This window comes from Herpailurus yagouaroundi, unplaced genomic scaffold (genome assembly GCF_014898765.1).
Source record: "Herpailurus yagouaroundi ecotype Mexico unplaced genomic scaffold, PumYag 557, whole genome shotgun sequence".
In the NCBI taxonomy this organism is placed as follows: domain Eukaryota; kingdom Metazoa; phylum Chordata; class Mammalia; order Carnivora; family Felidae; genus Herpailurus; species Herpailurus yagouaroundi.
Genome location: NW_024412774.1, coordinates 2,692,021 through 2,717,150, shown reverse-complemented (window position 1 = coordinate 2,717,150; position 25,130 = coordinate 2,692,021). Strand labels below are relative to the sequence as shown.

The following is a 25,130-nucleotide window of genomic DNA, read 5'->3' as shown; positions in this document are numbered from 1 at the left end:
TTCCTCCTGAGATTTTTGGGAGGTCAGTTTTTTGGTTTTGTTCTGTATTGTGTGTGTGTGTGTGTGTGTGTGTGTGTGGCATCAAGAGAAAAAAATGTTAGATGAATTATGTTTAATTTTCAAGTCTCAGAAGTAGTTTGGAGGAACATACCTGATCTGTTCTTCCCATTTAACATAGTAATACATTTTCTTCATATCCCTGGTAGTGGTAGATACTCAAAACAAGGGAAAAAAATACTACCTACCATAATCAAAATTTCTACTCTTATCACTTTTAAAAAAATTATTTAATGTTTATTTATTTTGGAGAGAGAGAGAGACAGAGACAGAGTATGGGCAGGGGAGGGACAGAGAGAGAGGGAGACACAGAATCCGAAACAGGCTCCAGGCTCTGAGCTGTCAGCACAGAGCCCAATGTGGGGCTCAAACTCACAAACCACGAGATCATGACATGAGCCAAGGTCAGACACTTAACCAACTGAGCTACCCAGGCACCCTGTCTACTTTTAACACTATATGGGAACTAACTTTCCTCTGGTCACTGTGATCAACACTTGACATGGAAATCACATTGTGTGTTCACTCTGAGGACATTTTAGGGTCATATTGTATATTCAGAAGGCTACTGATTTTTTTCCTTCTGTCTAATCACTCTGATGAATAACGTTAAGAGTTCTCGAAAGCTGACAGTTGATTTTCTTGCAATTTTAATGAGTTATATTATCTTATACATTTGAACATGGGTTTGCATTTTCCTACTTCATTATCTTAGGTTAATGAATTGTGGTGACAGGATAATTGTGAACTCTAAAAGGGGTACAGTGTGCCTGTCTCCTCTCACTCATTTATTCACTAAATGTATATTTATTTAACACTTTTTGTGGGTCAATCATATTTTTTTTTAACAAGGCAGGCATGGTGCTTAGATTCATGGCAACTTACATTTTGGCGAAGAGTCAGATTATAAAAGTAAATAGAAATACAAAGTAATAACGTGAAATTGTGAATTGGTGTCCATGACATGCTCTCAAGGTTGAGTTGCCTGTAGGATATGACTGTGTCTCCATTTTCAGAAGGAGAAAAGGCCCAGGATCCCTTCATGAGGTCATGTAAGTATAAGAAGAGTCCTTATGCCAGCACTAACACAGCCTGCTGTTCACTCCAGACCGCCCTGAAGCATCCACCATGTCTTTTCAGAACAATGTCCAAAGAACCACAGGGGAAATGGCTCTGACAACCATCTTGCTTTTCCAGATGGGCATTGGGACTCTGGCCAATGTCACCCTCTTCTTTTTTAATGTCTCTCCAATCTTGTGTGGACACAAGCAGAGGCTCCCCAACACCATTCTCACCCACAAGGCTGTAGCCAATCTCTTAGTTCTTCTCTCTGCTGGGATTCCCCACAAGATGGCGGCTTTTGTTTTTGTTTTTGTTTTTTTTTTTTAATTTATATATGAAATTTATTGTCAAATTGGTTTCCATACAACACCCAGTGCTCATCCCAAAAGGTGCCCTCCTCAATACCCATCACCCACCCTCTCCTCCCTCCCAACCCCCATCAACCCTCAGTTTGTTCTCAGTTTTTAAGAGTCTCTTATGCTTTGGCTCTCTCCCACTCTAACCTCTTTTTTTTTTTTTCCTTCCCCTCCCCCATGGCTTTTGTTTTGAGGAAACCCCTGTCCAGTCTTGGGTGTAAATTGGTATATTATGTACACAGAGTAGCTCGCAGCACCACCATGTGCTGCACCTGTGTCCTGAGCACCCATCATTTCTTCATACTCATCCCAGAGAGGGCAGTGTGGACGATGCTCAGAGGAAGAGCCCCCAAGATCATTGATCCTTCCTGCTGTATCTGCTGGATGTTCAGTGTCTTAATGAATATCTATGTTCCTGTGAAAGTTACTGGTTCACAGGACACAGGAAACAGCAGTGACATCCTCAGGAAGTGGTTCTGCTCATCCTCCACTCTGAGTGCAGGCACTGTCATTCTGTGGTTTGTCTCCGATGCCATGTTTATTGGTCTCATGATCTGGTCCAGTGGCTCCATGGCGCTGTTCCTGTACAGGCACCACCAGAGAATGCAGTATATTCACACCCCCAATGGCTACCGCAAATGTTCCCCGGAGACCAGAGCTGCCCACACCGTCCTGATGCTGGTGGCCACCTTTGTGAACTTTTATGTGCTAAATTCCATTTTTGTGTTTTATGTCACTGCCTTTTTAGATTTCCGTCTATGGTTGATAGAGATTTCTAATATTTTGGCTTCATGTTTCCCCACTTTTAGCCCCTTCTTGCTGATCCTTCGGGATTCTGGGGTTCCTAGGTCCCACTCTTGAGTTGTTAGAAATCAAATGTAAATATGCAGAAGACAGCTTAGCTTTGATAACTACCATGATCACTGTATTCAGTGACCGTTTACTCAGCACTGTTTTTTTTTACATAATATCCACAGTGATCTTAGAGGGTGACTTTGATACTGGGGTTGCACCAAGAGACCTCAAAGTCAATCTGCAAATTATGAGCTTGAAACAGACACACAAAGTTGTTGAGGAAACATGTCTCCCCCTTGACCACTGCAGCTGCTGAAACGAATCTGTTTTCTTCAGGAGTATTCGAAGTGTTTCTGCAAATTTTATCTCAGTGTGGGCATGCCGGACACACTGGCATACATTGGTACATAAATCCAATATTTATGTAGATAAATACAACTCCATGGAGGGCAGAGGCTTTATTTCATGGATGCAGGTAAGAAACCTGGCAGATGGAGGAGTTTTCTATGTGACTTTCTTACTGTATTTCACTCCTGTTTCCCTAATATGCTGTAGTATTACACAGAAAATCAATGTTGTCCAATGGATTGCTTTGCCTTTGAACCTTGCAGATTTTCTTTACATGGTTGAGTTCATTGATCAGATAAACAAAGTAGGAGTGCCTGGGTGGCTCAGTCGGTTGAGCATCGGACTTCAGCTGAGGTAATGATCTCGCAATTCATGAGTTCGAGCCCTGAGTCGGGCTCTTTGCTGACAGCTCAGAGCCTGGAGCCTGCTTCAGATTCTGTGTCTCCCTCTCTCTCTGCCCGTCTACTGCTTGGACTCTGTCTCTTCAAAAATAAATAAACATTAAATACGCTTAAAAAAAGATAAAGTAATATTGAGGGTTAAAGCTACCATTTGTAGATTTGTCATTCAGATTTTTTAGTTTACCACTGAAATATAGAAACTAGGGACTTAATTTTGTCTTTATCCCATCTGCTTTTTTCTTTGTTTTTCCTTTTGCCTCTTTTTGGGATGTCTGATATTTCTAATAGTCCCCTTTAAAAATTAGTGGTGACAGGGAGCCTGGGTGGCTCAGTTGGTTAAGCGTCCAACTTCGGCTCAGGTTATAATTTCATGGTTTGTGAGTTCAAGCCCCATGTTGGGTTCTGCTGTGACAGCACAGAGCCTGCTTGGGATCTTCTGTCTCCCTTTCTCCCTGCCCCCTCCCACTTTCACTTTCTATCTCTCTCAAAAATAAATAAAGATTGAAAAATTAATGGTGTTAAGGTATAACTATTTTTAGTGGTTGTTGTAGCTGTTTTAAAGTGGCTTTCCAGGGCACCTGGGTGGTTCAGTCATTAAGTGTCCAGCTTCAGCTCAGGTCATGATCTCACAGTCCATGAGTTTGAGCCCCGTGTCAGGCTCCGTGCTGACAGCTCAGAGCCTGGAGCCTGCTGCGGATTCTGTGTCTCCCTCTCTCTCTGCCCTTCCCCCACTCACAGTCTGTCTCCTTCCCTCTTTTAAAAATAAATAAGCATTAAAAAAATAAAAATAAATAAAGTGGCTTTCCAAAATGTTATATCCTAGTTAGAACTACTATTGACCATTTCACAGAATATGTAAGAATTTTACAATAGTGTAATTCCATGTATCTTATAATTTTTATAAATTTTTATTCTACATATGTTATTACCCACAATTAATGCTATTATTTTTTGCTGTCACGAGCCAGTTGTCTCTTATAGAAAATAAGGAATTATAATATAGTACAGATTACACATGTATCCATATGATTGCCAATTCTGCTGATAATAATCCTTTTGTGTGTATTTTCCTCTGGTAGAATTTTCCTTTAGTGTTAAGCACCTCCTTCAGCTGTTTTGGAATACAGGTTTGTTCTGTGTGAATTGTTTCAGTGTTTATTTATTTAAATATATATTTATTTCACTTGCTGTTTTTCCTATTGTACAAAATGTCTATTTGAAAAAAAGTAATAAAATATGATCAATGATAAAAATATTTAGCAATATCCAATCTCATTTTAAAAATTGAGAAATTCAATGCCTTTGAATTATTTTTATTTTTAAAATTATTAATTTGAAATAATTTCAAATATACATAATTTTCTTTCTTCCCCAGGTACCCCAATAGTTAACATTTACCACACTTATTTATCAACTAATTTCTGTGTGTTATATTCTGTTATCACTTTTTTTTTTCTGACTCACTTGAGAGCAATGTACATACAAGATGTACATCATCCCAAACTCACTAGTGTGGTTTTCCCTCATACAAAGACATGACTACATAACAATATTCTGTCCTTTGATTTAGAAAATCAATGTAGATACACCACCACTGCTGTGTCCACGGGTCATACTCAAATTTTCCAAGAGATCCAAAAACATCTCCTTTTCCTTTCTGGTTGGGATTCCCAACTGGGAATGTGTGCTATGCTTTGTTGCCCATCTCTCTTCCTTCTTCTCCAGGCTCAAACTGTTAGGATGACTTTCCCTTTCTTTTATATTTTCACCCTGTTTTGTTCTGTTGAATGACACTCCCCTGGGTCTCTCTGGGCTTCTTACGACCAAACTCAGCTCACACTTCCTTGGTAGCAGGACCTTGGAAAAGAGGCTGTCCTCTTCCCAATGTTTCTCATCATGGCACATTATGGGGAGATGTCTTTCCTTTTTTAGGTTTATTTACTTATTTTTAGAGAGCAAGAGAGCTCAAGTGGGGAAGGGATAGAGAGGCAGAGCGAATCCCAAACAGGCTCCACATTGCCAGTGCAGAGACTGATACAGGGCTCAAACTCACGAACTGTGAGATAACCTGAGCTGAAGTTGGACATTTAACTGACTGAGCCACCCAGGTGCCCATTTTTTTTTTTAAGTAGGCTTCATACCCAGAGCAGAGCCCAACAGTGGCTTGAGCTCAAGACCCTGAGATCAAGACCTGAGCTGAGATCAAGAGTTGGATGCTTAACCAACTGAACCACCCAGGCGCCCCAATGGGGAGATATCTTGAGACTATCCTAATATGCTGTTCCTCATCACCTTATACTCACCTGCCTTAGCTGTCACAGCTCCCATGGGAATCAATAAACAGTAGGATGGTTCTCTCATATCAGCCCTCAACATTAGTAGGAATCTACTGAAGAAAGAGGCTTCCCTTCACCCCATGTATTTATTTAATCATTCCTTCATTCATTCATTCACTTCTATTCCTCAAAAGGATCCCTAAATTCTTGTATGATTTAATAGATTGCATTATGGTACAGTCATTTATCTGTTTTTATGTTCATGTAGTCCCAGATTGGCCAATAGAAGATCTGTATAGCTGCACGGTTTAACAAAAGGAGTCGTTGTAGGCTCATCTTGTGCTGTTCTCCATGTAGCCCTTGCATCCATCATTTCACCAAAGAATATCGATGCCTTCAAATGGAGGTTGGTTGCTAGACACTAAGAACTGTTTTTAGCTTTGTACATTGCTCCTAGTATGCCATTCCTTATGGGATCTCCCAGCAAAAAGCTCATGATTAGGTTTCATACACATGCACACATGCATGTCCATAATGAACTATGAGTTACTCACATTTGAATTCCTCCAAATCAAAACCAACCCCCAGGATTAATTCTAGCTTCTCTCTGTTCTCTGCCTATAAACAGTGACAAAGCTGTGCTACATTCACTTCAATATATTTCTTATTTGCTCAACCGTGATTTACATGCTCGAGGATCCCAATCTCGTAACTACTCTGCTTGCGTCCTCTGTCTGCTTTCTCCCATCCCCCCAGCACTCTCATGCAATGCAGGTTTCTTGCTACTGTTCCTGACATGGCTCTCCTATCTCCTCACCACCTGCGTCCCTGGATTGGTGGTGACTAAAACACTCAACGACATGGTTGCTTTGCCTACTCCTGCCCTCACTGCCCTGCATTCTAGAAGGATTCCTTCTACTACCTCTACTCTATTCTACCTACTACCTCTGCAGTTCTGCCAACTGCACGGCAGCCCGAGAGGGGAAGGACATGGCAAGAGAGGGATGAACATGGGAAAGAGGAGAGAAGAAGGTGTCACCCGAATTTCTGAAGGGCTTTCTCACTGGATGCAAAACTGTACACTGACCCTTGGCTTCTTTCCTTTCATTTGCCCAAGATTGCAGAGCTGGAGTGGGACAGGCTACAATCAAAGATAGATGGGTCTGGCAGCAACTTGTAAATGTAGAAGAATGATGGAATTAGAGTATTGTTGACTGGCAATTGCCATAGAGAAAGATTATTTGATAGTTGTTTTTTTGCTTTTGTTTTTGTTTTTGTTTTTTTAGTTCTCTGGCATTTTCATGTGGCCAGATCCAGAAGGATCCCACTTTACTTGAACCCAAAGTTGTTTTTGGTGGGAATTCATTTCAGTCCCTCAAAGTCATGATAGTTTCTGCCCTGACTTCCACCCTCTTGCATATCCTGCACTTTCCAGTCTACAAAATATGCTGCTTTGAACCATCCAAGGACAGGTCTTGGGCTTAGCATTTTTGTGTGGCTGTGACAGGCAGGCTCTCTCTTGATTCCACACACAATTTTACTGGAACCAGAGGCCTTAACTCTTGAAAGAACCCATCACTTCAAGCACCAGGGGAAGCATACATGGAGGTCACCAAATCTGTGGCACAAGCAAATGACTTGGATAATATAAGTATCTGCAATTGACACCAAATCCTCTCTCTGAAAGTCATCATTTCTGTAAGAAGGAAAACGAAATGGGAGTAGCTCTGTGGAAAGCAAGTGAAGGGAACTGAGGGGGGAAGGCAGAGGGTCTGAACACATCAAATGTTCCCACAGGAAAATCAACATCCGCAGAACCTAAATCATTGCTGTCGACTTAGATAAGTACAGGTCTACAATTGTTGGGGAAACTGTTCTCTTTACAGTGACTGTAACAAATTACTTGCTTGTTTATCCTTTTTATCTTTTTAATATATTTTTAATGTTTTATTTATTTTTGAGAGAGCAAGCAGGGGAGGGGCAGAGGGAGAAAGAGAGAGAGAGAGAGAGAGAGAGAGAGAGAGAGAGAGAGAGAGAGAATCCCAAACAGGCTCTGCGCTGTTAGCACAGAGCCCGACATGGGGCTTGCACTCATGAACTGTGAGATCGTGACCTGAACTAAGGTTAACTCAGAGGCTCAACCAACAGGGCCACAGATGGCTTGTTTATCCTTTCTATTAAAGCATACAAATTTACTTCTGGGCTATGAGATCTTATGCTCCTAGCAACCTGTTGGGTCATTCAACATTTTATGAATCAGAGCAGACATCTAATCACATCAACCACAGTGCCATTTTTAACATTTCTGCTCTATCCGTGCTCTTATATAGTCATTATCTTCATTATAATGCTTGTGGTTAATGAGTCTACAGGCTTGTGTGCTTGAAAACATCCATTAAAATTTCTATTTTAATGAGCAAATGTTAAATAGTGCTCTTTGAAATGATAAATGTTCAAACTGGTATAAAATATTGTGGGTGAAACATAGTGTTAGAGAATTAGCCCTAGGGGCACCTGGGTGGCTCAGTCTGTTAAGCATCTGACTCTTGATCGCAGTGTAGGTCTTGATCTCAGCGTTGTGAGTTCAAGTCCCACATGGGGCTCTGCACAGGGGGTGAAGCTTACTTTAAAAAATTAGGGGTGCCTGGGTGGCTCAGTCACTTGAGCATCGGACTCTTAATTTTGGCTCGGGTCGTGATCCCAGGATCATGGGATCAGGACCTGTGTTGGGTGTCACACTGAATGTGGAGGCTCCTTGGGATTCTCTGTCTGTCTCCCTCTGCCCCTCTGCTCCTCTCCCCTTCTTGTCTTCTCTCATTCTCTTTCTAAAATAAAATTTAAAAAAGAATTAGCCCTAAAAGTTGAATAAAAAACATGAAGACATACTCGATAGTAAACAAAAGCTGGTAAAAAAGAACAATTTCTGGGTGAAAAGACTGTTGGAAACCCATAGAGGGGGTGTAAGGTTGTACCAGAGGTTGGGGGCACTACAGGCTTTCAGATACAGGGTGGGTTGCTGGCACTGGAAGTCTGAATTCTTTTGTTATCATATTATATTTGCTATATGGCTTTCCCTAAGCCCAATGCATAGATAAAGGAATGCTTTATCCCTGTGCAAATGATCCAGGAAGGGAGTCTGGTTGCACAATGAGAGGCTCAGGAGGCAGGGCTGAGTGGGTACTTGGAAGGGAAATTATCTTCCTTTGGAGTCATGTGGGCATTAGGGATACCCGTATTTTGACGTGGGGAAGACGGTTTGAAAATGGGCTATTTTCCAGACTGAAAAGCCATAGGGTCATAAATAGCAAGAAGCATGGAATTTAAAGTCATGTTAAGACCAGAGCCCTGACCCAGTGATCACGGTCAGTATTTTGGAAAGCTGAAAAAGCACCGAGCAGCACGCCCCCTTGGAAATCCAGCAAAGGGAGTCCTGTAGAGACTTTCCTGGTGTAATCTGAAACTGGCCCCCACACATAGAGGGCAGTGACAGACCAGAGAAAGACTCAAGCACCTCCAGGTTGGTAGGTGGCCATTTTAACAGCAAAAGGAACTTAAACACACGAGACTTGTCTTGGGCAGCAGCAAGACTAACGGATCCCCACATCTGCTCTCCAACCCTTAAAGGTTTGTAAAGAGGCATTAACTGGGCTCAGGCATGTGTACTGTGCAGGTGTTTTCAACATCACATCACTCCGTCAAGGCTACATCCTTGGATCAGACTCTGGTGTGGGAAAACCAAACGGATCCTACATTCCAAGGTCAGAGGAGAGAATGAAGTGCCTCTGAGTATCTGGGTTCAGCTCATGGGTAAGTCACTAGTCACATCTTCTTGATCATGTTCCCTGATGCACCTTTGGGTATCCCTTTAATGCCAGGTTACAACTGGTTCTGAGCTAGTTTTCCACAGAGAATGTAGACAAATTTTCCTGCTAGCTATTTGGCTACCCATCCCCCCCATGGGGATCTTCTCATTAATTGCCAGAAGTTGTCCTTAATCATGAAAAGAGGATGGTGGTGATTTGCACTGGGGATAAAATTTATGCTCTGTTGGAGACACCCCTGATGTTCTATGCAGGTAGTGTTACCGAGACAACAGGTGACATCTGTGTGGGGAGATCAGGTCTAGGAATCTGTCTCTATAACTATGGCTAGTCCTGTCTGACACTTCTGTGCACAGACTCTGGAGCAAAAACCCACCAGGTGAATGCTTTCTTATGTTCAGGGCAAAATCCAGGAGAGCAGGGTCTCCAACAAGAGAGGTACTTGAGGATGTGGTTGTGCACCAACATTGGGCAGGACACATGCCCACCGTGTCTCACTCTGAGGGTCTGTGTCTGTGCCACAGCTGGGTGGAGGGTGTGTGTGTGTGTGTGTGTGTGTGTGTGTGTGTGTGTTGGGGGGTGTCTCAGAGTGGGACCAGATTCGTGTGGTTCATTGCAAATCCTGTGCCTTGGGTCCCTGACCATAAGAGAGAGGAGGCCCTGGTCTCTTTGGAATCTGTGCCAAGCCCTTGATGACCAGAGTCACTGAGTTCTTTCCCATTGTTTTTTTTTTTTATAAAAAATTTTTTAACATTTATTTATTTTTGAGACAGAGAGAGAGCATGAACAGGGGAGGGTCAGAGAAAGAGGGAGACACAGAATCTGAAACAGGCTCCAGGCTCTGAGCTGTCAGCACAGAGCCCGACACGGGGCTCAAACCCACGGACCGCGAGATCATGACCTGAGCCGAAGTCGGATGCTTAACCGACTGAGCCACCCAGGCGCCCCTCTTTCCCATTGTTAAAAAGGAATTATTTGGGGCACCTGGGTGACTCAGTCAGTTAAGCATCTGACTTCGGCTTAGGTCACGGTCTTGCGGTCTGTGGGTTTGACCCCATGTCCGGCTCTATGCTGACAGCTCAGAGCCTGGACCTGCTTTAAATTCTGTGTTTCTTTCTCTCTCTGCCCCTGCCCTGCTCATTCTCTCTCTCTCTCTCTCTCTCTCTCTCTCTCTCTCTCTCTCAAAAATATACATTGAGAAAACATTTTTTAAAAAAGGTATTGTTTTATTGGCCCTGAACAGATTGAGGCTTGCATGTGAAGCAGCTCTCAGTGTCTCTCTATCCAGGGCCTTTTTCCCTGTTGTCCACAGCACGTGATGATGCCTCTAGGAGGCTCTTCTGGGCTCTACGTTATCACTTTACTACAAAGCAGCTCTAGGGTCTGCGTTCATCTGTGATGAGATGGGGTGCACACCCCTCTGCTGGCTCAGCACCACAGTTAACTCTGGCTGCTTCCATATACTGTATGCACCTAGTCACAGAAGCAAGAAGATTCTGGAAAATACGAGGAAGCTAGTGGAATAGAAAGTGTAGGCACAAGAGACACAGCTGCCTTTACATTTCTTTCTTTCTTTCTTTTTTTTTTTTTTGCCTTTAAACTTTGTTTTAGTGAAAGCGGAGCTGTATCATCGGAAATGTTGTTGCAAAAATAGGGCTTCAGGGTCTTTTCTTTCTTTTTAGGACCGGCTGGCATGCAGTTTGTCCTGTTATGTGGCAAGTGAGTCACTGAGGCTACAGTAAAACCCAGCACCCTGGCGTGCCAGGGAATTTGCAGGTAATTAATTGTAAGTCAAAGGAGACACCAGAAAGCGTTCTGTCTTTCCTCCTTCGATTGTGGCTCACCATGCCCAGATGGTATGGTTTGAGCATCTATCAGGAGCATCTATTAGGAGAATACTTCATGCCCTCACAAAGCTCAGTGCAGGGGTAGAGAGAGAATGAAGGAGTAAATAAGGCAAGGGATACGCTCCACTTTGAGATGAAGAGAAGAAGCAGGTGTGGTGATGGAAAAGGACCATCAGGTGTCTGAGCAGGTGAAGTAGAGTGCGTTGCAGCTAGAGGAGGTGGGAGATGTTTGGGGTGCGGGGTGGAGGGGCATCCAGGAGGAGAAGGAGGAACGTGGGTTCCTTGCGTGATGAAGTGAAAACACGTTTCTGGTTCTTTCTAGGGAAGTGAGTTCAGCTGGCTCCTGTAAGAAAAGGGATGGAGGGCGTGATAGGTTGGAAATGTAATCGGCTTCCTGGCCAGAAATGCAGTTGTCCTCCTGTGTGTCCCTGCCAGCGGTAAGTAGTGACAGCTTTGGGCTGCACTGCTCTTTTCAATTGTTTTGCTGGCTTCTGTTTCGTTATTTATGTGCTGCTATTTGTTATTTCCTTCCTTCTACATACTTTGGGCTTCATTTGTTCTCTCTCTTTTTTTTTTTTTTTTTTTTAGTTCCTTGAGGTATAAAGTGAGGTGGTTTATTGAGCTCTTTCTTTTTCCTTAAGGTAGGCGTTTATCCCTATAAATAGCCCCCTTAGAACAGTTTTTGTTGAATCCCGTAAGTTTGGTGTATTGTGTTTGCGTTTACGCGGATCTCACAACAGTTTTTTGGCTACCCTTTTGGTTTCTCCTTCACTCCATTGGATGTTCGGGAGTGCGTGGTTTAATCTGCACACAAATGTGGATTTTCCAGGTTTCCTGCTGTTACCGATTATTAGTTTCATGTCATTGTTGTGGCTGGAAAACATAGTTGATGCGATTTCAGTCTTTGCAAGTCTGTTAAGATGTGTTTTGGGTGGCAACCTAGGACGTCTCCGGGCAGATACTCTGCATGTGTGCATGGAGGTACGTGTATCTGCTGCTGTGGGCAGGTGGTCAGGATATCTGTAGGTCTAGCTGGTCTATATTGAGCTCTGGGGGCAATGCTTCTATTGAGACTCTGGTGACCTATCCACTGAGGAATGTGGGGGCATTGCTCATACTCTAAATGAGTAGAAAAGGGCCTTTCTACCTTTAACTTGGTGCAGGAAGATGAGAGAGAAAATTTTAGTGAGATGACCTCTGGTTCATTTTCAAGTCTCACACAATAGTGTGAGTGTTGGAGTATAGTTGATCTGTTCATTGCATTTTCCATGTTGTTATTCTTCCCTCCTATCCCTCGCTGTGGCAGGAAATTAAAACAAGGGAACAAATAACACCTGTTATAAAAATAGTTCCTACCACCACTTGAGAACTTCGTTCTACCTGTTGTGATCTCAGACATGAAATTGACCTTGCATATCTACATGTGGTTTACGAACGCTGGTCTGGTGTTGATGCAGACTTTACTTTTCTATAGTCTTTAAAAATTTTTTTTCATGTTTATTTATTTTTGAGAGAAAGAGCACAAAGTGGGGGAGGGTCAGAGAGAGAGGGAGACACAGAATCGGAAGCAGGGTCCAGGCTCTCAGATCTCAATGCAAGGTTCAAACCCATGGACCATGAGATGATGATTTGAGCTGTAATCGGATGCTCAACTGACTGAGTCACCCAAGTGCCCCATCCAAACTTTACTTTTAAGTGAGAAAACGGATGCACAGAGGGTGATGCTCCCACGTGGGATTAAGCTCATAAGTGGATAATTATAACACACCATAAGAGCTTCCAGGATGCAGAGTTTGGAATCTTCCTCTACTCAGAGATTAAGCCTCTGACCCAAGGTTATGTCATTCCCATACCCCCAATGATGGAACAGGTTCTCAGAGCTCAAGGCTGTGTTCTAATGTCCCAGCACCATTAATTACCATTGATGACTGGGGAATAAGAGATAAGACCTGAACTGGGTGAATCCAAAGCAGATGGTAACAAACTTTTCATGGTGTGGCTTCTTGTGCTGTTTTTTTTTTTTTTTTTTTTTTTTTTAAACAGTAGTTCCATAACATCGTCCCAATTTTCCCCTAGAGCAAGAAGGATTAGTACCTCAGGGATTTTTAAAAATTTATTTTACCTTCTGACAGTGGGTTCTCAACTCTGCAGTAATAATTAGGATTATTGCTTTTAGAAGGCTTCACACCTTTTCTTGGAATAAATCCATTTTTCTGTTGTAGGTAACAGAGTCTTCTTTTTCACTCATAAAGCTTCAGATCAGTCTTTATTTTAATGCACCACCTAATGTGTGCTATGGTTGCTTTTGAGCTCAAGTACCTATTTTGATTCTCATTTATAATATCTAGAACGAGGACGCTGGGTGGCTCAGTCGGTTGTGCATCCAACCCAGGTCGTGATCCCAGGGTCATGCCCCTCCTTGGGCTCTGTGTGGAGTGTGGAGTTGGCTTGAGATCATCTCCATCCCCCCTCCCCCTCCTCTACTCTCCTCTCCTCCCCCTCCCCTCCTCTCCTCTCCTCCCCCTCCCCTCCTCCTGCTCTCTCTCTTAAAAAAAATTAAAAAAAAATCCAGAACCAACTAGAGTCAGACAAAATGCAGGAACTCAAAAGCTACTGAAGATGTAAAGCAATCTGTGTGTGCAATGGTTTAATGATACTCTTTTACTAGCTTTACTGGGGTATAATTGAGTAACAAAATTGGCTCTACTGAAGGTGTACAACTTGATGTTTTGATCGGCTGTTTTGAGTAGTGTTTACTTTTTGGTGCGGACTGAGGTGTGCTGAAAAATCTCTCCAGGAACAGACTTCTCAACAAGTTACAATCTGTGGAATTATTAATAACTAGAATTCTTTGGCCACTAGGGATATTTTCTATACTGAGTACCATATCTGAGGACATTTTAGGGACATGTTGTGTATTCAGGTGGCTACTGATTTTTTGAAAATTGCTTTAATATATATAATACTGAGTTCTCAGAAGTTGAATGTGTATTCTTGTAATTTTTAGATAATCTTATAATTTGTGTATTGTTTTTGCATTTCCACTTAACTTTATTTTTTTAATGTTTATTTATTTTTGAGAGAGAAGGAGAGACAGAGTATGAGCGGGGAAGGGTCAGAGAGAGAGGGAGACACAGAATCTGAAGCAGGCTCCAGGCTCTGATCTGTCAGCACAGAGACCGAGGCAGGGCTCGAACTCACAGACTGCAAGATCATAACCTGAGCTGAAGTCCTAGACTTAACCGACTGAGCCACCCAAGTGCCCCTCCGTTTAACTTTATTAATGCATTGTAATGGCAGACAGGATGATAATGAATTATAAAGACCCTACAGTAACATTCTTGTAGCCTCCTTTCACATGTTTATTTACAAAGTACACATTTATTTCATACTCATTATGTGTCAACCATATTTTTGACCAAGACAGGCATGCTTCTTATGTTCATGGATTTTATATTTGGGCAGGGGGTCGGAGCATGAAACTAAAGAGACATAACTACAAAGTAATAAAGTGAAATTGGGAAATTGGTGTCCGTGGTATGTCATCCAGGTTGAGTTGCCTGTGGAATATGGTCACATCTCCCTTGTCAGAAGAAGAAAAGCCATGGGATCCCTTTACAAGGTCATAGAACTACGAAGAGCCACCAATGAGCCTACTCTTCACTCCAGGCCACTCTGAAGTGCTCACAATGTCTTTTCAGAACAATACCCTAAGAACCACAGGGGAAGTGGCTCTGAAAACCATCTTTGTGGTATAGATTGGGGTTGGGTCTTTTGCCAATGCCATAACATATCTCCAATCTTGCGTGGACACCAGCGGAGGCTCCCCAACATGATTCTCCCCCACATGGCTATAGCCAATCTCTTGGTTCTTCTTTCCACTGGGACTCCACATGCTATGGCATCTTTTGTCTTAAAGCAACCCCTGTCCACCTTTGGGTGTAAACTTGTCTGTTACACCCGCCAAATGGCTCGCACCACCTCCCTGTGCTCCACCTGGGTCCTGAGCACCTTTCAGTGTGTCCCTCTCTTCCCTAGGAGAGCAGGGAGGATGATGCTCAGAGGAAGAGCCCCCAAGGTCCTTGGTCTTTACTCTTGAATCTGCTGGATTTCTAGTGTCTTAATTAATATCTATGTTCCTGTGAAAATCACTGGTTCACAGGACACATAAAACTATACCCAAGGCAGATGGTTTTGTGCATCCATAGGTCCTACTACAGGAGTTGTCTTTTTTTAAAAATGTTTTATTTATTTATTTATTAAAAAAATTTAATGTTTATTTATTTTTGAGACAGAGAGAGACAGAGGATGAACAGGGGAGGGGCAGAGAGAGAGGGAGACACAGAGTCGGAAGCAGGCTCCAGGCTCTGAGCCATCAGCCCAGAGCCCGACGTGGGGCTTGAACTCACGGACCGTGAGATCATGACCTGAGCTGAAGTCGGATGCTTAACCGACTGAGCAACCCAGGCGCCCTTAAATGTTTTATTTTTGAGAGAGAGAGAGAGAGAGAGAGAGAGAGAGAGAGAGAGAGAGAGAAAGAGAGAGAGGCAGAATCTGAAGCAGGCTACAGAGCCCAACACGGGGCTCCAACTCACCAACTGTGAGAGCATGACCTGAGCCGAAGTCAGACACCCAACCGACTGAGCCACCCAGGCGCCCCAGGCTTTTTATTCTCGTTGTCTCTGATGCCATCTTTGTTGGCCTCATGATCTGTTCCAGTGGTTCCATGGTGCCACTCCTGCACAGGCATCACCAGAAAATACAGTATATTCATAACTGCAAAGGCTACCGCAAATGCCCACCAGAGACCAGAGCTCCCCATGCCATCGGGATGCTGGTGGCCATCTTTGGTGTCTTCTACATGCAGAATTCTATTCTTGCTTTTGATATCATTACTTTAGTAGGCTCTTACCTATGGTTGATGTATACTTCTCATACTTTGGCTTCATGTTCTCCTACTATTTGTCTCTTACTGCTGATCCTTAGGGATTCTACAGTTCCGAATTTCCACTCTTGAATGTTGAAAATGGCTATTAAGAATCTAAATCTATAGAAGTCAGCTTCAACAATAGCCATGATTATACTGTTCAGTAAAATCATTCCCTGAACACCAGTTACCAGGTTTTTTTTAACATAAAATACACAATGATCGTTATATCTTTAATTGAAATATAATTGACACATTATGCAAGTCTAAGATGTGTAACATGTAAATTTGATATATTTACATATTGCAATATGATTACCAAGGTAGCATTAGCTAACACCTCTATCATGTAATTATCATTTCTTCCTTCATAGTGGGAACAATTAAGATCTAATCTCTCAGCAATTTTTGAAATTTGTAATACAGGATTGTTGATTATAATCACTATGCTGTGCATTAGCTCTCCAGGACGTCTTTATCTATGTGTTTTCAGTTTGTACCTGTAAATAACATATGCCTAATTTCCCTACCATCCAGACTCTGTTAACCACCATTCTATTCTATGTTTTTACAAGTTTGGCTTTTTCAGATTTCACATATAAGTGTCATCATATGGTATTTATCATTCTCTGTCTGACTTATCTCACTTAGCATTCATGCCCTTAAGATCCATCTATGTTGTTGAAAATGGCAGGATTCCCTTCTGTATCATGGCTGAGAAATGCTCCATTATGTGTATATGTATCACAACATCTTTATCCATTCATCTGTTGGACACTTAGGTTGTCTCCATGTCTTGTCGATTGTGAATAATGCCGCAATAAACATGGGAGTGCATATCTTTTCAAGTTCCTGTTTTTTATTTCCTTTGGATACACACACACACACAAACATATATGCCTATGCATATATACATATATATGTATATACACACACACCCATAATTGTTGGATCATACTGTCATTCTATTTTTAATATCTTGAGGAAACTCCATATTGTTTTTCATAGTTGCTATACCAGTTTACATTCCTACCAATAGTGCACAAGGGTTCCATATTCTCAAAATCCTCAACACTTGCTATCTCTTTTTGATAATAACCATTCTAACAGGTGTGAGGTGACATCCCCTTGTGGGTTTGATTTATATTACCCTTATGATTAATGATATTAAGCATCCATTCATGTACCTGTTGGCCATTTGGATGTCCTCTTTGGGGGAAAAATGTCTATTCAGTTCCTATGTCCATTTTTTAAATTGGATTTTTAAAAAATTATTGAGATGTAGGAATTCTTTATATATTTTGGGTATTAACCCCTTAACCCGTATGGTTTGCAAATAGGATGCCTTTTCATTTTGTTGTTTCTTTTGCTGTGCAGAAGCTTTTAAGTTGGTGGTACCATTTGTTGATTATGCTTTTATTGCTTTTGCTCTTGGAGTCTTATTAAAAAACAAAAAAATATTGATAAGACCAATGTCGAGGAGATTCTCCCCTACATGTTCTTCTGAAAGTTTTATGGCATCAAGTCTTATGTTTAAGTCTTTAAACATAAAGTTAAGTTCATTTTGAGTTGATTTTTGTGATTGGAAAAGGGGTCCAATTTCATTCTTCTGCATGCTTTTACCCGATCTTTCAAAGCCATTTGCTGAAGAGACTATTTCCTCAATGAGTGTTCTTGGCTTCCTTGTCAAATATTGGCTGGCCATATATGTGGGGGGTTATTTTTGGACTCTGTCTCATTGGGCTATGTGGATATTTTTATACTAGTAACGTACATAAAACTTTTTTTTAATGTTTATTTATTTTTGAGAGAGAGAGAGCATGAGCAGGGGAGGGGCAGAGAGAGAGGGAGACACAGAATCTGAAGCAGGTTCCAGGTTCTGAGCTGTCAGTACAGAGCCTGATGCGAGGCTTGAACCCACGAACCACAAGATCATGACCATAGCTAAAGTCGGATGCTTAGCCAACTGAGCCACCCACGTGCCCCAGTAATGTACTTTTTAAATTTCTATAGCTTAGTAGTATATTTTGAAATCAGAAGTGTGATGCCTTTGGCCTTTTTGTTCTCATGATTGCTTTGGTTATTCAAGGTCTTTTGTGGTTCCATACATACTTGAATAATTTTTTTCTATTTCTGGGAAAATGCCATTAAAAATTTGGTAAGGATTTCATTGACTCTATAGACGGCTTTGGGTAGGATGGACACTTTATTAATTTTTCCATGAACACAGGATATATTTCCATTTGTGTATGTCTTCAATTTCTTTTATCAAGGTCTTGTAGTTTTCATTGTATGGATTGTTCACTTCCTAGTTAAATGTATTCCTAAGTATTTTATTTTTGATGCTGTTGTGAATGGGATAGTTTTCTTTTTCAGAGGTTTCACTCTTAGTGTATAGAAGTGCAACTGTTTGTTGTTTTCACACCCTGTAACTTTAGTGAATCCATTGATTAGTTCCAACAGTTTTGTTAAGTCTTTAGGATTTTCTATATAGAAGATCATGTCGTCTGCAAATAATGACTGTTTTGCTTCTTCCTTTTCAATTTGGATGCCTTTCTTTCTTTGTCTTGCCTAATTGCTCTAGCTGGGACTATATTAAATAACAGTGGTGAGAGTGGGCACAGTTGTCTTGTTCTTTTTGAAGCATTTTTAGGGGCGCCTGGTGGCTCAGTCAGTTGGGAGTCCGACTTTGGCTCACAGTTCGTGGGTTTGAGCCCTGCATTGAGCTCTGTGCTGACAGCTGGGAGCCTGGAGCCTGCTTTGGAATCTGTGTCTCCCTGTCTTTCTGCCTCTCCCCTGATCATGTTCTCAGTCTCTCAAAAATAAATAAATGTTAAAAAGTAATAAAAATAAATTTGAAAATGTTAACTTATTTTGAGAGAGAGAGAGAGAGCATGCGTGCATGAGCTGGGGGGAAAGGGCAGAGAGAGAGAATCCCAAGCAAGCTCCACTGCCAGCCCAGAGCCTGATACAGGGCTCAACCTCACAAACCGTGAGATGCAGACCTGAGCCGAAAACCAAGAGTTGGACGCTTAACTGTCTGAGCCATCCAGGTGCCCCCAGTTGTCTGGCTCTTGATCTTAGAGGAAAAGCTTTCACTTTTTCGCCATTGAGTATAATGTTAGCTTGGTTTGTTGTATATGGACTTACTCATGTTATGGCGTGTTCTTTCTTTTTTTTATTTTTTTTTTCAACGTTTATTTATTTTTGGGACAGAGAGAGACAGAGCATGAACAGGGAAGGGGCAGAGAGAGAGGGAGACACAGAATCGGAAACAGGCTCCAGGCTCTGAGCCATCAGCCCAGAGCCTGACGCGGGGCTCGAACTCACGGACCGCGAGATCGTGACCTGGCTGAAGTCGGACGCTTAACCGACTGCGCCACCCAGGCGCCCCAATGGCATGTTCTTTCTATACCTGGTTTGTTGAGGTTTTAGCCATGAAAAGATGTTGTGTTTCCTACAGCAATATGTCTTTGTCCAAGTCCAAGGTCTCTGGGTGCAGCATCAGTGATAGTAATGCTTTTTGATTCCATCTTTTTGGTTTTGACAGAGAAAATTTCTTCATGTAGATGGGGTGTAGGTTACATGAAAGAATTCATTTGTAACAAATTTGTAAAAGTTGGTTACATGGTACATTTAAGATCTGAGCATATCATTACATGTAAGTTATATGTCAATAAAATTTTTATACTAAAAACTAAGATACTTGATATTCACTCTATAACTCATTGTATGTATTTTTACTGTATTTTCATAACATGGAGAAAAATAACTTTATAAAATAACTGTACTCATAGCTTGGAAAGAAAACATTCTCTTCTATTTTAAATAAAAGGGAAAAGCAAAGACCTATCTGTAATGAAATTATGCAGCTGCTACTAAAAATACAACCTTCACATTTATGTCTTATTCATGATGAGAGAGAAAAAATTTCAAGGCTGGGTAATGCCTAAATATATTTAATAGAGTCTTTGACTTTTTTTAAACTTCTTTTCTTTACATTTTTATTTATTTTGAGAGACAGAGCACACGTGGGGGAGGGTCACAGATAAAAGGAAACACAGAATCTGAAGCAGGCTCCAGGCTCCGAGCTGTCAGCGCAGAGCCTGATGCGGGGCTCAAACTCGCAAACCATGAGATCATGACCTGAGCTGAAGTCAGATGATTAACTGACTGAGCCACCCAGGTGCCCCTAGAGTTTTTGCCTTTAAAAAAGTATTCATATTAAAAATTTCATATGTATTCCAAGTCAAATTACAAGGTCTATGTTAGAGAACATCTCCAAAAAATATTTTCAAATCAACTTACATATTAAAAAGAGATATACAGAAGACAAACTTTGGAAAAAACCCTACATGTACTTTTTAAATTTATTTTTATTTTTAAATTACATCCAAATTAGTTAGCATATAGTGCAACAATCATTTCAGGAGTAGATTCCTTAGTGCCCCTTTGCCCATTTAGCCCATCCCACCTCCCACAATCCCTCCAGTAACCCTCAGTTTGTTCTTCATATTTATGAGTCTCTTCTGTTTTGTCCCCCTCCTTGTTTGTATATTTTTGTTTCCTTTCCCTTATGTTCATCTGTTTTGTCTCTTAAAGTCCTCATATGATTGAAGTCATATGATTTTTGTCTTTCTCTCACTAATTTCACTTAGCATAACTCCCTCCAATTCCATCCATATAGTTGCAAGTGGCAAGATTTCAGTCTTTTTGATTGCCCAGTAATACTCCATTGTATATATATACCACATCTTCTTTATCCATTCATCCATTGGTGGACATTTGGGCTCTTTCCATACTTTGGCTATTGTTGATAGTGCTGTTATAAACATGGGGGTGCATGTGTCCCTTCGAAACAGCACACCTGTATCCCTTGGGTTAATACCTAGTAGTGCAATTGCTGGGTGGTAGGGTAGTTCTATTTTTAGTTTTTTGAGGAACCTCCATACTGTTTTCCAGAGTGGCTGCACCAGCTTGCATCCCATTTTTTATTCCATCTTTGTAATTTTTACAGACAGCTGTAAATAGGATATTGAGTCAATTATTGTAATACCTGACCCAGAGGAGAGTTTGTTCTGATTGTTCATTTGCATTTTACACTGAAAATCATTCTTGGAACACTAAAAAGTAGCCCTCTTTATAGCTTTTCCAATTATTCTGTGAGCACTTAATTTCTTTCCAAATATCTCAAATCAGTGGAGAAAAGAAGGAATTCATTAAAAACAAACAAACAAACAAAACACTTGTTTGCACACCTGAAGAACAATAGGAAAAAGCTGGACCCATCTCCCATACTCTTAACTAGAGCTTGGTGCCCAGGTGATCAGAGGACCTCCTGATCCAAAAGGGGATGCCTATGGAGGGTACCCTGGATCTCCCAGCAGATGGAATTGGAAAAAATTTTAGGGCAGGCCTTCAGTGTCCCAACCCTGTCAGGGACTGTGACCTTACCATCTTGTGACTTTTCAGTAATCAAACACTCTTTGAGAATAGATAAACTTTATTAAATGTTAAAATAGTGGCAAATGTAAGGAGATGGTAGAATAGAATATGGGCCTCCTGAGTGAATGACCACATACTGATAATGTTCTCATGGCTCTGGAGTGGAAAGCGAAAAGTTTAATAATGAAAAGATTTAGAAGAAGAAAAGTTATGGAGGGAGAAGGGGTGGAGATGTCTGAATGCAGGACTCAGGTACCAGGGAGATCTTGGGGGGGGGGCAATGGGGTGAGGGGAGGACTCTGAGGAGGAGAGTCAGGAATCCTGTCCCGTCCTACTTACCACCCAGACCCCACCCACTTCCTGGGCCGCAGAATTTCAGAGCTGAGGGAGGCTCCGTGCCTACCCTGGCCATGGTTATCCACTATGCTGGAGTCCTGCTTGGTTGGACTCCTGTTCCGGGTTCTCCTCACTATACTTGTCTGAAGTCTGCCTGTAGCAAACCTTACATACCTACTGCTATCTCTGGTCCATCAGTCCCACTGCTGGGATGACTATGTGGCCAATTCAGCCCTCAGAAGCGCCGTCTAGTTGGGACATTTGGCCATTCCACCAGTACTAGCATCTGACCAACTTCCCAGTTTTATCATCTTGTGAATTCTTGAGTCCAGTCATTGAGCATCCTTGGACCTGCATAGACAGAGACTAGGCCTTCTCACCCACCTAGCACTGGATGCAAATTTTTCTCTCACAATACAACCAAGTCACCCTCAAACAGTGACCTGAGTCACCAACTTGAGCCTCATAAAACATCTTGTGAGTGAGTATGAGAGAGGGAGAGACTGAGAGAGGGAGAGATATTGGGAGAGATGGGGGGAGGGAGGGAGAGAGAGATTGGGAGGAGAGACAAAGCGATAGAGAGAAAGAGAGATTGAGAGCTAAAGAGTCTGAGCAAGCGTGTAAGACAGTGACATGGAGAGACAGACATGGAGAGAGCAAACAGAATGAAATGGAGAGAGGCAAGACAGAGACTGAATTGAACAGAAGGTTGACCCAGGCCCCCTGAGGTTCCCATACCCACCTAGTGCCATATCTGAAGTCCTTACATGTGGGAAGAAAACTTCAATTCCACACAAAGATCAGAGGCCTAGAACAAAGTCTCGCCTCCCCAACATCTAGTACATGGACACACACACACATACACACACACACACACACACACACACACACACACACACGCCTCAGACAGCTGGTAAACCTAGCCCATAGGAGGGGAAAATAATCCTTCTGTGCATGCCCCATTGAAAAACTGATCCAGAAATGGATGCAGATAATTGATCAGAGCTCTTCAGGGATAGGGACAAGGTCCTGACTTGCACAGGACATCTACACAATGTTGGGGTGAGAGACATACAAGCATACATGGAAGGTATCCAGATAGCTAGTCAGCCTGGTCTCTCAAAGGCAGGAAAAGCACTTCATGACTGAGTTGTGAACAGTGCTAGTCACTTTCATGGAACATCACTTTGACTTGAATAAATTGCCAACAGGCTATTGTCATTCAGAGTTAAGTGTTTGGCACACATTTACTTGAAAATGAATGGAGTCTGTCATCTCAAGCAGAACGATGGACAGTATTATTTTGTCAATGATAAAATTGGAGCCTTCAAGCCAAAGTGGTAACTGGAAAACTTGTATCTACCGTCCGGTGCTTTGTATTTTCTGAATACTGACTTTTTAAGGGGAAAAATGATGATATTAATATGAGTAGCTTAAAAAATATTGTACAAAATATGAAAACATTCAGAAGGTCTGCATAACTATGTGAAATAATGTTTTCCAAATGACAAATACAGATGTTATATAATTGTCCATGAACAAAAATTCTATTCAAATACAGAATAGCCCTATAGATTTTACCTGACAGAGATCACTGATCTGATTTCCAATTCTACATTTTAAGTAACCATGATGAAGTTACCACTTTTCAAGTGTTGGTGTAATAGCAAAGAGGATTATCCAAAATTACCTGAAAAGAAAATTTAAAATGCCCCTCATCTTACTGGCTACATAGTTGTGTGAGGCTTGAAATTTTTCATTCACTTCAACCAAAACAAAACATCACAATATATTGAATGTGAAGTAGATATCAGGATCCACATGGCTTATATTTAGCTAGACATTAAAGAGATTTGTAAAAATATAAAATAATGCTATTTACCATGATTTTAAAAAATGTTTTTATGGGGAGGAGGGAGGGAGAAAGAGGGTGAGTGGAGGAAAGGCAAAGAAAGAGAGGCACGGAATCTATAGCAGGCTCCAGGCTCTGAGCTTTCAGCACAGAGCCTGATGTGGGGCTTGAATCCATGAACCATGAGATCGTGACTTGAGCTGAAGTTGGATGCTTAACCAACTGAGCCACCTAGGCACCCCTGAATTTTTTTAAACAGTTATTCTACACAAAATTTTTTATGTTAAAATGGAATGAATTTAAAGTTATTGAAGATATAAATATTTGAAAATTTCCTCAGGTTTAACTTTTGTTCTTTCATTTGTTTTTATTTATTTATTTATTTTTATTTTATTTATTTTTAAATATAATTTATTGTCAAATTGGTTTCCATACAACACCCAGTGCTAATCCCAACAAGTGCCCTCCTCCCTGCCCATCACCCACTTTCCTCTCTCCCCCACCCTCCATCAACTCTCAGTTTGTTCTCAGTCCTTAAGAGTCTCTTATGGTTTGACTCCTTCCCTCTCTGTAGCTTTTTTTCCCCCTTCCCCTCCCCCATGGTCTTCGGTTAAGTTTCTCAAGATCCACATATGAGTGAAAACATAGGAGGTCTGTCTTTCTCTGCCTGGCTTATTTCACTTAGCATAATACCCTCCAGTTCCATATATGTTGCTGCAAATGGCCAGACTTCATTCTTTCTCATTGCCAAGTAGTATTCTATTTATATATAAACCACATCTTCTTTATCCATTCGTCAGTTGATGGACATTTAGGCTCTTTCCATAATTTGGCTATTGTTGAAAGTGCTGCTATAAACATTGGGATACATGTGCCCCTATGCATCAGCACTCCTGTATCCTTTGGATAGATTCCTAGCAGTGCTATTGCTGTGTCATAGGGTAGTTCTATTTTTAATTTTTTAAGGAACCTCCACACTATTTTCCAGAGTGACGGCATCAATTTGCATTCCCACCAGCAGTGCAAGAGGGTTCCCATTTCTCCACATCCTCACCAGCATCTCTAATCTCCCAATTTGTTCATTATAGTTACTCTGACTGGTGTGAGGTGATATCTCATTGTAGTTTTGATTTGTATTTCCCTTATGGTGAGTGGCATTGAGCATCTTTTCATGTGTCTGTTGGCCATCTGGATGTCTTTTTAGGAAAGTGTCTATTCATGTCTTCTGCCCATTTCTTCACTGGATTATTTGTTTTTTGGGTGTGTAGTTTGGTGAGTTCTCTATAGATTTTAAATACTAGCCCTTTATCTGATACATCATTTGCAAATATCTTTTCCCATTCCGTTGGTTGCTTTTTAGTTTTGTTGGTTGTTTCCTTGGCAGTGCAGAATGTTTTTATCTTGATGAGGTCCCAATAGTTCATTTTTGCTTTTAATTCCCTTGTCTTTGGAGATGGGTCGAAAAAAAATTGATACAGCTGAGGTCAAAGAAGTTGTTGCCGGCTTTCTCCTATACGGTTATGATAGTTTCCTGTCTCACTTTCAGTTCCTTCATCCATTTTTAGTTTATTTTTGTGTATGGTGTAAGAAAGTGGTCTAGTTTCATT

The 25,130-nt window shown here is 41.4% G+C and overlaps 1 protein-coding gene across 1 annotated transcript; it reads left to right on the top strand.

Moving 5' to 3' along the window:
* Positions 1-1,059: 1,059 nt before the first annotated feature.
* LOC121023514 (vomeronasal type-1 receptor 1-like) lies at positions 1,060-2,469 on the top strand. The gene is made up of 2 exons (XM_040465454.1): positions 1,060-1,412; positions 1,655-2,469. The coding sequence occupies exons 1-2, from the start codon at positions 1,186-1,188 to the stop codon at positions 2,334-2,336; spliced, it is 909 nt and encodes a 302-aa protein (XP_040321388.1). The 5' UTR covers positions 1,060-1,185; the 3' UTR covers positions 2,337-2,469.
* The last annotated feature ends 22,661 nt before the right edge of the window (positions 2,470-25,130 follow it).

What these genes read in the sequence shown, in the direction of transcription:
- LOC121023514 (XM_040465454.1), top strand. Translation starts at nt 1,186, where the DNA reads ATGTCTTTTCAGAACAATGTCCAAAGAACCACAGGGGAAATGGCTCTG. An exon ending in GGGATTCCCCACAAGATGGC is followed by an intron (nt 1,413 to 1,654) that starts GGCTTTTGTTTT and finishes CCCCTCCCCCAT; the next exon opens with GGCTTTTGTTTTGAGGAAAC.